Below are 13,020 nucleotides of genomic sequence, written 5' to 3'. Positions count from 1 at the left end.
TTCTGGTTATTCCCATCCCCCTCCTAGACTCGGGGCCAGACCTATGAACCATAGAGCTCACATAGCCCAGAGCGTCCCTTGCCCCGCCCCCCTCCCCCCGCCGCCGAGCGCTGACGCCGCGCCGCTGGGCGGGGCCTGCTGGAGGGGCGGAGGGAGAGGAGGGGGAGCGGACAGGAGAAGGGCTGGCCGACCCTGCAGCGCCCCGCAGCGGCCACGGCCGGAAGCGGTCTCGTCGGCCCTGCGGCGCTGGATCCCTGACGCACGGAGCTCGAGAGCGAGAACGAGAGAGAAAGGGGCAGAAATGGCGGCTCCGCTCGGCTCCCGCTGAGGAGGGCGAAGCCGGTGGAGGGTCTGAGCTGTCGGCCTGGAGTATCGCTCCCGCCTCCCGCTTTCTGCCTTCTCACGCCTACTTCCCTTCGTCTGCCCTACTCTCGCCTGTCCTCGTCTGCGCTCCGCAGAGTCCGGGTCGGCTCGTCTCTCCCGGCCCGGCTTCACTGGCCCTGACTGCCCGGCCGGCGGGCCGGCCTTCCTCGGCTCTCCCAGGCGCGGCGGGCGCTGTGTGGACCCCGTCCTCCTGGCTGGACCATGGTGAACACCCGGAAGAGCTCTCTGCGTCTTCTCGGGTCCAAGTCGCCTGGGCCTGGGCCTGGGCCTGGGGCCGGAGCAGAGCCTGGGGCGACCGGAGGCAGCAGCCATTTCATCTCCTCTCGGACCCGCTCCTCCAAGACCCGCGCTGCCAGCTGCCCCGGCGCCAAGGCCGGGGGAAGCGGTGGTGCCGGCGTCGCTCTGGAAGAGGCCCGGGTAAGAGCGCGGCGGCCCGAGTCCGGAGGCTTCCGAGTGCCGGCCCGGCCGCCGGGGCTTTGTCTGGCCGGGTTACGGCAGGAAGCCTCCAGTGGAGACCGCTTGGGCGGCTGGGGACCAGGTCTGCGGGTGCGGTGAAGGATGGTACCCGGCTAGGTAGGGCTGCGATAGCTTTGCTGCTCTGGCTCTTTTGTGTGAAGAACAGGACTGGGGTCTGGGGGAGAGGGCTCGGGGGGGGGGGTGTCTTTTCGGGGACATTGGAACAGTCTGGTTTCCGTGTCCTTGCCCTGCCTTAGAGGGGAATTCTAGGGGAGCAAGAGCGAAAGGCCGGAGTCCCCGGGTGGAAGGGCTGGGAGAAGAGAAGTGAAAGTTTTCTGCGGTGTCAAACCCTTCTCGTAAGTGTGTCAGCTCCTGCCGGTGTCTAACTCCAGCTTACTCTCAAACTGTTTGGGGGTGGTTCAAGTTGGTGAGGAAATGAACGGAGAGCTCCAGTTGGCAGCCAGGCAGGGATGCTGAAAAAAGTTTGTAGCTGCTCTGACACCAACTTTAAAAACAAAATCAACGCTATCGCCTCTCCAGGCAGGAGAGATCGAGCATGATTTTGTAGCTGGAGAATCAGCCAGCTAGCTAACCCAGGTTCTAGTAGGGACCTGGTAGAGCTTTCAAGTCACAAAAGGGGCATGTCGAATGTTTTGGATAGTAGACACTGTTTCAAATTGTATGGTTTCCTGGATGTGTGCGTTTTTGTTACGGGAATAGTTGATTAGAAGGTGAATTAACAGCATCGTTGTCACACTGTTGCCAACACATTTGAAGAAGGCTGGTGATTTAGGTTTTTTAAAAAGTGGTTGAAAGATCTTGAGATTTCATTATAGTATAAAACTCTAAGCTAGAACTTGTTTTAGCACTTTAAGGGAATTGATAAGTTTGTGTTACAAGATTGGTTATGAATTCAGAAAAGAGTATTGCTTCTGTCTAGCAAGAGGGTAATTTAACCAAGAGTAATTTGGCTGGGGATTGCTGTTCATTTAAAATGCTCCTTTAAACCCACACCATTTTGTTATTCTTGTGGGAGGGAAGTAATATTTTATTTTCTATGGGGTCTACAAGATTATGGTTTGTGTGTGCTTTTTCTCTGTATGTCATACTGTTCTGACACTGATCGGAATGAATCGAGGCAAATACAACAGATATATTTTACCAAAATGTATTTATTGTATCTTTGAAAATATATTCGGCTTTTATTTTGCTAAAATAAAAATGTTTTGAAAACTGCCTTGTTAGTAGACTGTTTTGGGGTTAACAGATCTCTTAGGTTAAAATATGAAAGCTAGATCTTAAAGTTGTGCAAACTAGAATAATTTTTCTGAAAACTTGGCTTTTTGTAGAGATTATTCCAAACGTGTACAGACTTACTGACTTTTTGAAGCTAACATTTATTTTAAAATAAAAGTAAATTTAAGAAAGGTCTGTTCTCTATACCTAAGTTCAAATAAAATGTTTAGTGTACTATTTAATTGTAGTATAATGGTATGAATGCCCAGTCTATTAGAGCAGTGTCTAATTCATCTGAAGCAATTAGCTCATCTGTCACTGATCAGTTTGTGGTCCCATTTTGGAATTCATGCATAGCATGCTGTCCTTATCCCCTGAGGAATAAGGTGAAGTAATTTGTCAAGCAGCTGTTATGGAGATGTTAAAAGGCAAGGAATCAATAATCTAATGTAGAAATGAACATTTGGTAGCTTTTAAATTGCTGGAGGAATGAAAGGTATTAGAGCTTTTTCTAGAAGGAGGCTGATGAAACTTTGTTTCAGGGATCCTTTTAGAATGTTTTAAAAGGTCATAAATAATACACTAATGAAGATTTACTTTAAAATGTTTGTTTTTCAGTTTTAAGAAGACTTGTTTTCTGGCTGTAGTAGGTGCTAGAATGCTCTAATGGCTTTCTCTGAGAAATGTAAAGGATTTTCTAATCCTATATTGTGATTGGTCTTTTAAAAGAGGAAAGTTATAATTCTGAATTTGTTAAGCTTATGGACTATGTATTTATGAAGAAATTTGTGTATTTTTCATTGCTGTGTATTTCTAAAGTGGGTTGATTTGGGCCTGGTAAACTCTTCCTCTCAAGTTGGTTTTATGAATTATAAGAATTTAGTACTCTTTCCAGTGTATTTAAGGGTACTCTCTGTCTGGAGTTTTAGACATTTGCTGGCATCTGTGAAGACTTGATGGAAAATGGGGTTGTTCATGCTGTTGCTTTAGGAGACTCTTTTTATTTTGGTAGGAAGAAATGTATTCTTTATAAGATACATAATTGAGGAGGTTCTCCTTTTTCTGCTTTTGTGTGTTCTTTACGCTTGATGCTGATCTTCCCTCTTTCTGCCCCCCAGGATTCTTTTAGTTCTTTCTTTTCTTTTTTCTCTTTCTTTTTCTTTTTCTTTCTTTCTTTCTTTCTTTCTTTCTCCTTCTCTTTCTTTCTTTCTTTCTTTCTTTCTTTCTTTCTGTTCTTTGTTTTCTTTCTTTCCTTCTTTCTTTCAGTTCTTTCTTTCTTCCTTTCTTTCTAGAGAGCACAAGCAGGGGAGAGGGGCAGAGGGAGAGAGAATCTCAAGCAGTTTCATGCTCAGTGTAGAGCCTTGATGTGGGCTCAATCCTACGACCTTAGGATCATGACCCGAGCCAAAATCAATATTGGACCCTCAACTGACTGAACCACCCAGGCGTCCCTCTTTTTAGATTTCATGGGCTGTGTCTACATATTTCATTTGCTTTAAAAAGCCATAGGACCTGAGCTGTGCGTATAGTTTGCCTTTCTTCCAAGTAGGTTATTGGAAGGATTTTCTTGAACCCACACTTTTTAAATGTCAAGCTGACTTCTGCTCTGTGTTGAGTTATAATTACTCTCGTTCCTGGCTTCTTTTGTTTGTTTAGTATATTTAAAGTTTGACCTCTTTTAGGTCAGTTAATCTGATGATCAGTAATTAGCATTTGTTTGCTCCATCAAAGAGTTCCTCTCAGCGAACTAATAATTGTATTCACAGAATTGGAAAGCAGTTTTGAACAATATTTCAACTCTTTTTTCTATTAGGCGTGTTTGCTTTTGGCTTCATCACTAGCTTTTTGTGCTTTTTGAGAAGGTTTTATAGTATTCTTTGAGTCCACATCTTAGTTGAGAGGGTCAAAATAAATATTTTGAGTAACTTTATAGGTAAATTTGCTTTATCGTAATTTCATTAAAAAAAAAAATCCTTGGGTCCTTCTGTAGTATGCTCCTTTATCACCCTGTACTTATTCTTTTCCAACACCCATGCATTTACCGATATACTACAACAGAGTGGCTGAAGTTGATGGTTAAACAGAAGAGAAGTCTGAGAGTAAAATGTAATAACTTATAGGACTCTGAGGTAAGTAGGGAAAAATACAAGTCTTTCAGAGTAAAGTTTTTCCTTATATGTATTATGGAAATGTAATATATATACGTATACATATGTGTGTGTATCTTGAGTAATGTGGTAAGCAATATCCCTTCACAGCTTTGAACCAAAGTAGCTGTGGAGTTCATAGGATTATCTGTGGTAACCAATTGAAATGCAACTTAAAACAAATCAATTACTGATCATTTCTGTAGTCCAGATATTCAAACTTGCAGTTAAAAAAATTTTTTTTAAATGTTTATTTATTTTTGAGAGAGAAAGCCAAGTGGGGTAGGGGCAGAGAGAGAGGGAGACAGAATCTGGAGCAGGCTTCGTGATGCCAGTGCAAAGCCGGACATGGGGCTGGAACCCATGAACTGTGAGCTCATGACCTGAGCTAAAGTCTAACTACCGCTCAATCCAGTGAGCCACCTAGGTACCCAAACTTGCAGTTTTTAAGGTCCTAGATGAAATTTACAACACCTGTAGAAGTGAAGGATGTTAATTTCTTAAGCTCTTTTCCATGGCAGGTAGTCTTTGTGACCATTCTTTGATAGATCCTTGAGTGCTTGTCTCTTAAATACCTAATTATAGATAAACCTCTAGCCTCTGGAAACCAGCTGGACAGGTGATAGGATTACTACTTGTTAGAAGAACTAAGGACCAGACCAGTGACTTCAGCTGGGTTGATTTGTTGATATTTGGGTTTGTGTTCTTATATTGGGAGTATATTTGTTATGCCTTCCTGCTAGGGAAGGATTTTGTGAAAAGTGAGTTATTGAGTAAAAGGGATTTGGGATTTTTGGATAAACAGTTGTATGAACGTACAAAGGGGAAAAATCATACATTGAATGTTTGCTTACCATACATAAAAACAAGAAAATTTTCCTCTAGACTCTAGACTAGAAGACCAAATAGGTAGTAAGTGATAATAAGTAGATAATAAGTAGATTTAATATTTAAATCTAGTTCTTTCTTCTCTGCTTGTATATTTTACTATCACATCTGTATTTATCACTACTTTTTGTTGCTGTGCAAGCAGTAGTTTCCACAAATATCTGAGAAGGAAAGAAGGCAGCTATTGTACAGTCAGGATATACTCTATATACTGTGTATAGACAGATTTTAACTAGACTATCTGGAGTTGTGCTTTAGGATTGTATTGGGACTGAAAGTGGGAACAGTAGCCTGTAGGGATGTGAAATACAGGATAGCGATTTTCAGTGATTGTTTGCTACCTGATTTCAGGGAGTGGTTGTAGGAAGAGGAGCAGACATGTTGTTCAGAGATCATTTTGCAATATTGTAAAGATGACTTGGAGAAAAAAAATCCCTGTGGAGTAAGTCTAGGGTATTGTGGTGGTCTGCATTAGAGGTGTACTTGGGCTGCCATCTTTTCCCTCCGCTTGGCAATATTTATCAGTGTGTACATTTTTTTCTTTTGTTAAAAAACGTTTACTTATTTACTTTTGAGAGAGAGAAAGTGCGCAGGCATGAGAGCAAGCGAGGGGCAGAGAGAGGGGGAGAGAGAGAATCCCAAGCAGGCACTACGCTGTCAGCACAGAGCCCACTGTCAGTCTTGAACTCGCAAACCATGAGATCTTGACCTGAGCCAAAGTTGAATGCTCAAATGACTGAGCCACCCAGGCGGCCCATACATTTTCTTTCATGCTCTGAGAATCTATTTTGGAGGTACGTGTTTTCCCTTTGAAAAAATGTTTCATGTTTTAAAACCTCTTGAAGAGACATTATATGGCATATTTTTTTTTTAAATTTTTTTTTCAACGTTTTTTATTTATTTTTGGGACAGAGAGAGACAAAGCATGAACGGGGGAGGGGCAGAGAGAGAGGGAGACACAGAATCAGAAACAGGCTCCAGGCTCTGAGCCATCAGCCCAGAGCCCGACGTGGGGCTCGAACTCACGGACCGCGAGATCGTGACCTGGCTGAAGTCGGACGCTCAACCGACTGCGCCACCCAGGCGCCCCTATATGGCATATTTATAAATGATGATACATACTAGTGAATGAAACACATTTAGCACTATTAGTGTTTGTATTCTAGGACCCAAATTAGGATCTTTGAGCCAGGGGTGCTTCACATAACCATAAAATGATATGCTCTCTGATCTTGTGAGATAAGAACTTGGAGATCATTCAACCTGACTTTTGGTAGTGGGGCTTGCTTACTCCTTTGTTTTTGCATTTAATCAATCCATGTTTATGACACACCTACCACATTAAAATGTAAGTGCATTATGGGCAAGGAGTTTTGCCTCTTTGGTTCACTGTTAATAGGGCTGCCATACTGCAAAAAGTCAAGAAGGCACCATTCACACTACAGTCTATGTGACGGGTACCCCCCCTGGAGTTGTGCAGTGCAGTCTTTTTATGTTATATGCTGTGTTAACCTTTTCATGTTGTTAATATTTTTTGCCCGTTTTTCTGCTTTCTACTAAAGTTAGCTTTTCTTGTTTTCCAAAAGTATCAGTGATCCGTGGCTTTTAACCTTCTTTGTGTCGTAGTGAGGGATACTGTTTATATTATGACTCTTTTCACATGCTTAATTTTTCCTATTTAGATCTTTGATTTATAACCTATTGTTTATAGTGCTACTTGCTAATATTCTATATTGCTTTATTGCTAATATGCTATCTTGCTAATATAGTGCTGTATGCTAAGTTCCTGTATATGTTCTGTTCTCATATTTTTGTTGGCCTGTTCTGGTGTCAGTACCATACTGTTTTTAGGACTAGTTTAGGAATATATCTTAATATTCTAAAAGACAAGTTCCTTCTCTTTGTTATTTTCAAAGTTAACTTAGATTTTCAAGGATCTTCGTTCTTTTCATAAACATTTCCAGTTAAGATTAGAATTCCTCAAAAGATCCAGCTAGAATTTTAATTAGGAAATTATTTGAATTCCAAGATTAATTCACAGAGAATTGACACCTTTATAATAAATCCAAGAGCAAGGAACATTACTCACATAACCTAGTATGGAATAGATGCTTTTTCTTGTGACCTAATACACTGTCAGTTTTGGTAAATGTTATTTGCTTAAGAAAAATGCATATTTTGTATTTGGTGTAGAAAAATATATATGATGGAAAACATTAGGAGATGGGAAACATTATAGTGTGGATTTATTGATTATTTAGATACTTAAATCTCTTGTCCCATGTTAAGATTCTACCTAAGTTCTTGTTCAAATCCTGATGTATATATGCATGCGTGTGTATACATATGTGTATACATATGTATGTATGTTTCTGTGTGCATATACATAGGTATACAAATATGTGTATGTATATGTAAAGTTTTTTTATTTTGAGACAGAGAATCCTAAGCAGGCTCCTCACTGGCAATGTGGAGCCAGATGTAGGGCCCAAACCATGAGCTGCAAGACCATGACCTGAGCTGAAACCCAAGAGTCAAACGCCCAACCGACTGAGCCACCTAGCTACCCCTATGTGTGTGTGTGTGTATGTGTGTGTGTGTGTGTGTGTGTGTGTGTGTGTGTGTTTGTATTTATTTATTTAATTTTTAAAGTTTTTTTAGAGAGAATGCAAGTGGGGTAGGGGCACAGAGGGAGGAAGGGAGAGGGAGGGAGGGAGAGAGAATATCAATCCCAAGCAGGCTCTGCACTGCCATTGCAGAATCCATGCAGGGCTTGAACCCACAAACTGTGGGATCATAACCTGAGCCAAAGTCGGACGCCTAACCAACTGAGCCACCCAGGCATCCCCTATATCTATACATATCTACATATATCCATAGATATATTTTAAGTAAGCTCTGTACCAACTTGGGGCTTGAGCTCACGACCTCAAGATCAAGGGTTGCATGCTCCACTGACTGAACCAGCCAGGTGCCCCTCTTCTGATGATTTTATCTGTCTGTCTGTCTGTCTATCTATCTATCTATCTATCTATCTATCTATCTATCTATAATGTTACTGAGTTTTGAGAGAGAGAGTGCGAGGAATGGAGGGGCAAAGAAAGGGAATCCCAAGCGATCTCTGCACTGTCAGCCCATGAGATCATGACCTGAGGCAAAATCAAGATGGTGACCTGAGGAGAATTAACCAACTAAGCCACACAGGTGCCCCATCTCTTCTGATTATTTTAAAGTTAAATATTCTGTGTGTGTGTGTGTGTGCGCGCGCGTGCGCGCTTAATTGCTCATAAGACCTAAATTTCTGTTTATTGACTTCTGTTTTTTTTCTTTAAAGCCACATACTATTTAACATTCTCTTATAATGTTCCACCTTCCTTCCTATGCTGTATTGTCTAGAATTTTAGTTCTGATATTTTTATGGATATAAGTACTTTGTCTTTTTCTTTAATTTGGAATTTTTTTTCCAGTAACAAATTTTTCTCAAGTACCGATATGATTACCTTTTTTTCCCTGATTTTTAAAATAGTCTCTGCACCCAGTGTGGAGTCCAGTGCGGGGCTTGAACTCATGACCCTGAGATCAAGACCTGAGCTAAGATCAAGAATTGGTCACTTAACCGACTGAGCCATTCAGGCGCCCCTGATGATCTTACTTTTTTGTGTCTCATATTATTCTTTATTTCTCTTTTTTGTGAATATTTCCTCCAAGAATATTTTCAGTTTGGGACTTTTTGTAACAAACTTTCTGAGGCATTACATGGCTGAAAATGTTTTCATTATGTTCTTTCATTTAAATAAAAAATTGGCTGGATATATAAAATTGTAGGTCTAATACTTAAAGAATATGACTTTATTGTCATCTTGTATCTAGTGTTACTTTTGAAGTTTGATGTTGGTCTGATTCTTTTTCTTTTGTAGGTATTCTTTCTCTTTTGAAGCTTATACTTTTTTGTTTGTTTGTTTTTTGTTTTTAGGTCTTTGTTCATACATTTTGCTAATTTTAGGCTTGGGTTTTTCCTTTACCCTTTTTTGGCAATCTTTGCTCTTTTAGTTTGTGGTTTTTCATGTTTTTTAGTTTGAGGCCAGTTTATCATGTCATTTTATTTTATCTTAATTAGTTTATTTATTTTTAAGTAATCTCTATACCCAATGTAGGGCTCCAACTCATGACCCCAAGATCATGAGTTCATGCTCTTCTGAGCCCCCCAATTTATCATTTCTAATGATAATTTAAAATGATCGTTTCTTCAAATAATACTAATCTCTTGGGGCATCTGGGTGGCCCAGTTAGTTAAGTGTCTGACTCTTGGTTTCAGCTTAGGTCATGATCTCACAGTTTGTGGGTTTGAGCCCCATGTGGGGCTCTGTGCTGACAGTGTGGAGCCTGCTTGGGATTCTCTGTCTTCCTCTCACTCTGTCCCTCCCTTCCTCACATGTGCTCACTCTCTCTCTCAAAATAAATAAACAAACTTAAAAAAATATTACTGCTCTCCCTTTTCATTCCTTATGGAACTCATAATATTCAGATGTTGACACCTAGAAAAATTTTATTCCTAAATTGATAATTAAACTATTTTTAAGCACTTTTGATGGTATGCTGGAGAAATTTACTGACAGTTACTTGACTAAACAAGAAACTGACAGTTACTTGAGTTATTTGGTGCTTCTTTCACCTGACTCCTGTTGGCCTATGTGTAAAGTGGCCCATTTGTTGGGATAAAGCCTTGGAGTTGCTTGATAAAAACTCATTTCCTTTACAACTTATTAACACCCTTTAACCAGAGCATACTTGAATACTCACACTTTGGATGAGTGTTGTGGTTGTGTACATGATTGTGCAAGTTAAGGGAAAGCTACTTTTGAAAAACCAAACCCCATTGCAGAGCTATACTTCCTTTTTAATGAAGGACACCTTATAGAAGTTTTAAATGTATGTATAGAAACAGGTGAAGCTTCACCAACAGGTGTGCACAGATGAGATGGCGGTACAAATTCATGAACTGGTGGGTGGATTCTATGTTAAAAATTTGAAAATACTTTAAAATTTAGAATTTTTTTTTTAAATTTTTTTTTCAACGTTTATTTATTTTTGGGACAGAGAGAGACAGAGCATGAACGGGGGAGGGGCAGAGAGAGAGGGAGACACAGAAACGGAAACAGGCTCCAGGCTCTGAGCCATCAGCCCAGAGCCTGAGGCGGGGCTCGAACTCACGGACCGCGAGATTGTGACCTGGCTGAAGTCGGACGCTTAACCGACTGCGCCACCCAGGCGCCCCTAGAATTTTTTTAATTTATTTTTTTAAATCTTTATTTTTGAGAGAGAGAGAGACACCCAGAGTGCAAGTGGGGGAGGAGGACAGAGAGAGAGGGAGATACAGAATCCAGAGCAGGCTCCAGGCTCTGAGCTGTCAACACAGAGCCTGATGCAGGGCTTGAACTCAGCAATCACAGGGCTTGAACTCACAATCTGCGAGTTCATGACCTGAGCCGAAGTCGGATGCTAAATCGACTGAGTCACCCAGGCGCCCCTAAAATTTAGAATTTTAATTTAATTTTAATTTTTTAGTTTTTACTATTCTTATTCAGCCTCCAAATTTATTAGATGGAAGAATTGAGGGGAAGTGATAGTTGCTCAAGGGCATGCAGTTAATTATTCAGAAGCAGCATTTCAACTGAAAATGGGTATTTTTTTTTTTTTGTAATCTATGCATCCAACTTGGGGCTTGAACTCATGACCCTGAGCTCAAGAGTCACATGCATTTCTGACTGAACCAGGCAGGCACCCCAGGAAATTTTAAAAAATTCTTTGATATCTTTAATTGGGTAACACTGTGTACCAGATAGACAACTGAACATAAAGGGTACACAAGACGCATGACCTTGGATCTTTGGCAAAATATTTTATTTGTATTAAAAAATATGAAATAAAAAATTATAAAATAAATATTTCAAACAATATGGAAGTACACAGGAAAAAAAATAAAAGACCTTCCCCTATTCCCTAATTCCTCCAGTTTGTTTTTCCTAGGAATAACCACTGTTAAAGTTTGTGTACATCTTTCCAGACCATTGCATATGTATTTATGGGTAACTTATATGTGTATATTTTACATATATGGAATTATAATCTATATGCTATTTATGATAGTAAACTATGTATTGTGTATATTCTTGCATATTAGTTCTTGTTGATAATTTTCTATTTTGTTGTGTTATTATACCATCACTTCTGCAGCTGTTCCCTATTAGTACACAAATTATCTCTATTTTTTTTGTTTTTTTTTTTAAATTTTTAAAATGTTTGTTTATTTTTGAGAGAGAGAGAGAGAGTGGAGAAGTGGAGAGTGGAGAGAGTGGCAGAGAGAGAGAGAGGGAGACAGAGGATCTAAAGCAGGCTCTGCACTGACAGCAGAGAGCTGGATGTGGGGATCGTACTCACAAACCGTGAGATCTTGACCTGAGCTGGGGTCTCAGGCTCAATGGACTGAGCCACCCATGTGTCCCTCTATGTTTTTAATATTATGAAAGATGTAGCAGAAAATTACTTTTTTTTTTATGAAGTGGAATTACTTGGTTAAAGGTGTATGTATTTTAAATTTTTATAGGTTTTTCCATATTGTCCTCTAAACAGGCTAAAATCAATATGCACACCACTCCCCAATGCTCTCAGCACTCTTCTTATATACTTCTCACTGGGTAATTGGAGGAGTTAGGCTTTAACTTTCTTTTCTTTTTTTAAATTTTTTGTGTGTTTGCTTATTTTTGAGGCAGAGAGAGACAGCATGAGCAGGGGAGGGGCAGAAAGAGAGGGAGACACAGAATCCGAAGCACGCTCCAGGCTCTGAGCTGTCAGCACAGAGCCCCAAATGGGGCTTGAACTCACAAACTGTGAGATCATGACCTGAGCCGAAGTCAGACACTTAACCTACTGAGCCACCTAGGTGCCCCTACTTTAACTTTCTTGAAGGGCAGAGATTATCTCATCATCAAGTATCTTTAGTATCTAAGACAATAACAGGTGCTTAATAAATTTTGTTTGTGAAAAAGAATGAATCGCTAAAGAGAATTTAATAAGCTTATGGAATTATATTAATCCTAGAAAGCCAAGCAAGTATCCTTACTTCAGACTGTATCCACTGTCAGGCTGTAGGTTTAATATTTGTTACTTCTACTACCTCACTGGTTCTTCCAAATAATCTTATGAGGTAAATGGTAGTTTTTAATTCAGTGGTAGTGCTGCAATATAAGACTGGTCCTGTCCAGTATTTAAATTTTGTGGCATTTTTCTGTACCCATGTCTCTCGTTTAAAGTATGTATTATTTTCAGATTGAAAATTATCTTCCAGGAAGAAAAATGCATTATAACTTACAATAGATTGTTTTTGTCTTTTTACAGTTCCTCAGCTCACTTCTATATATTTTGTTTGTCTATTCTTTCACATATTCACTCTTGCTTAGAAATGTTAAACTAGTAAGCCATTGCTTTTGGGACGTTTGAGGAAAATGTAGGACCTTTTGTGTGCCTGAAGTTTGAGGACTTTGTAGAATAATATTGGCCCTAAGCAAATAAATAGCCGTGTGAGTTTTGTTTTCTGCAGTCATGGTAACTGCTGAAAGAAAAAGAAATTGACTGCACTTCTAAGCTTTCTCATGAAAGCAAGGAGTACTTATTTTTTAAAAAGGTAGGGAAAAAGACTGTCTTACAAAGGAAACTGGAAAAGATTGATTGTACTCATATACTTTTTGATCTAACCTGGGCGATAATGTTCTTATTTTGTTTATGTTTTGTCTCTTTGAGGATCTTTTTCTCATCAGTCATCTTACTCTTTAAAATTTTATTTTATTCTCTTCCATGTGTCCTTCTATTTACAAGAAACCAGGTCATCTTATCCTTTTTTTTTTTCTTTCTT

The 13,020-nt window shown here is 40.0% G+C and overlaps 1 protein-coding gene across 3 annotated transcripts in view; it reads left to right on the top strand.

The window, feature by feature from the left end:
- Positions 1-468: 468 nt before the first annotated feature.
- ATAD2B (ATPase family AAA domain containing 2B) overlaps positions 469-13,020 on the top strand; it is a 169,537-nt gene continuing 156,985 nt past the window's right edge. For all 3 annotated transcript variants that reach the window (XM_040496165.1, XM_040496164.1, XM_040496163.1), the window contains exon 1: positions 469-801. In XM_040496165.1, coding sequence (XP_040352099.1) covers positions 586-801 — 216 coding nt within the window. In that variant the 5' untranslated portion in view covers positions 469-585. The remainder of the gene's footprint in view (positions 802-13,020) is intronic.

Source organism: Herpailurus yagouaroundi, unplaced genomic scaffold, assembly GCF_014898765.1.
Source record: "Herpailurus yagouaroundi ecotype Mexico unplaced genomic scaffold, PumYag 188, whole genome shotgun sequence".
In the NCBI taxonomy this organism is placed as follows: Eukaryota; Metazoa; Chordata; class Mammalia; order Carnivora; family Felidae; genus Herpailurus; species Herpailurus yagouaroundi.
The sequence above is the reverse complement of the archived record's forward strand: the minus strand, read 5'-3'. Positions and strand labels throughout refer to the sequence as shown.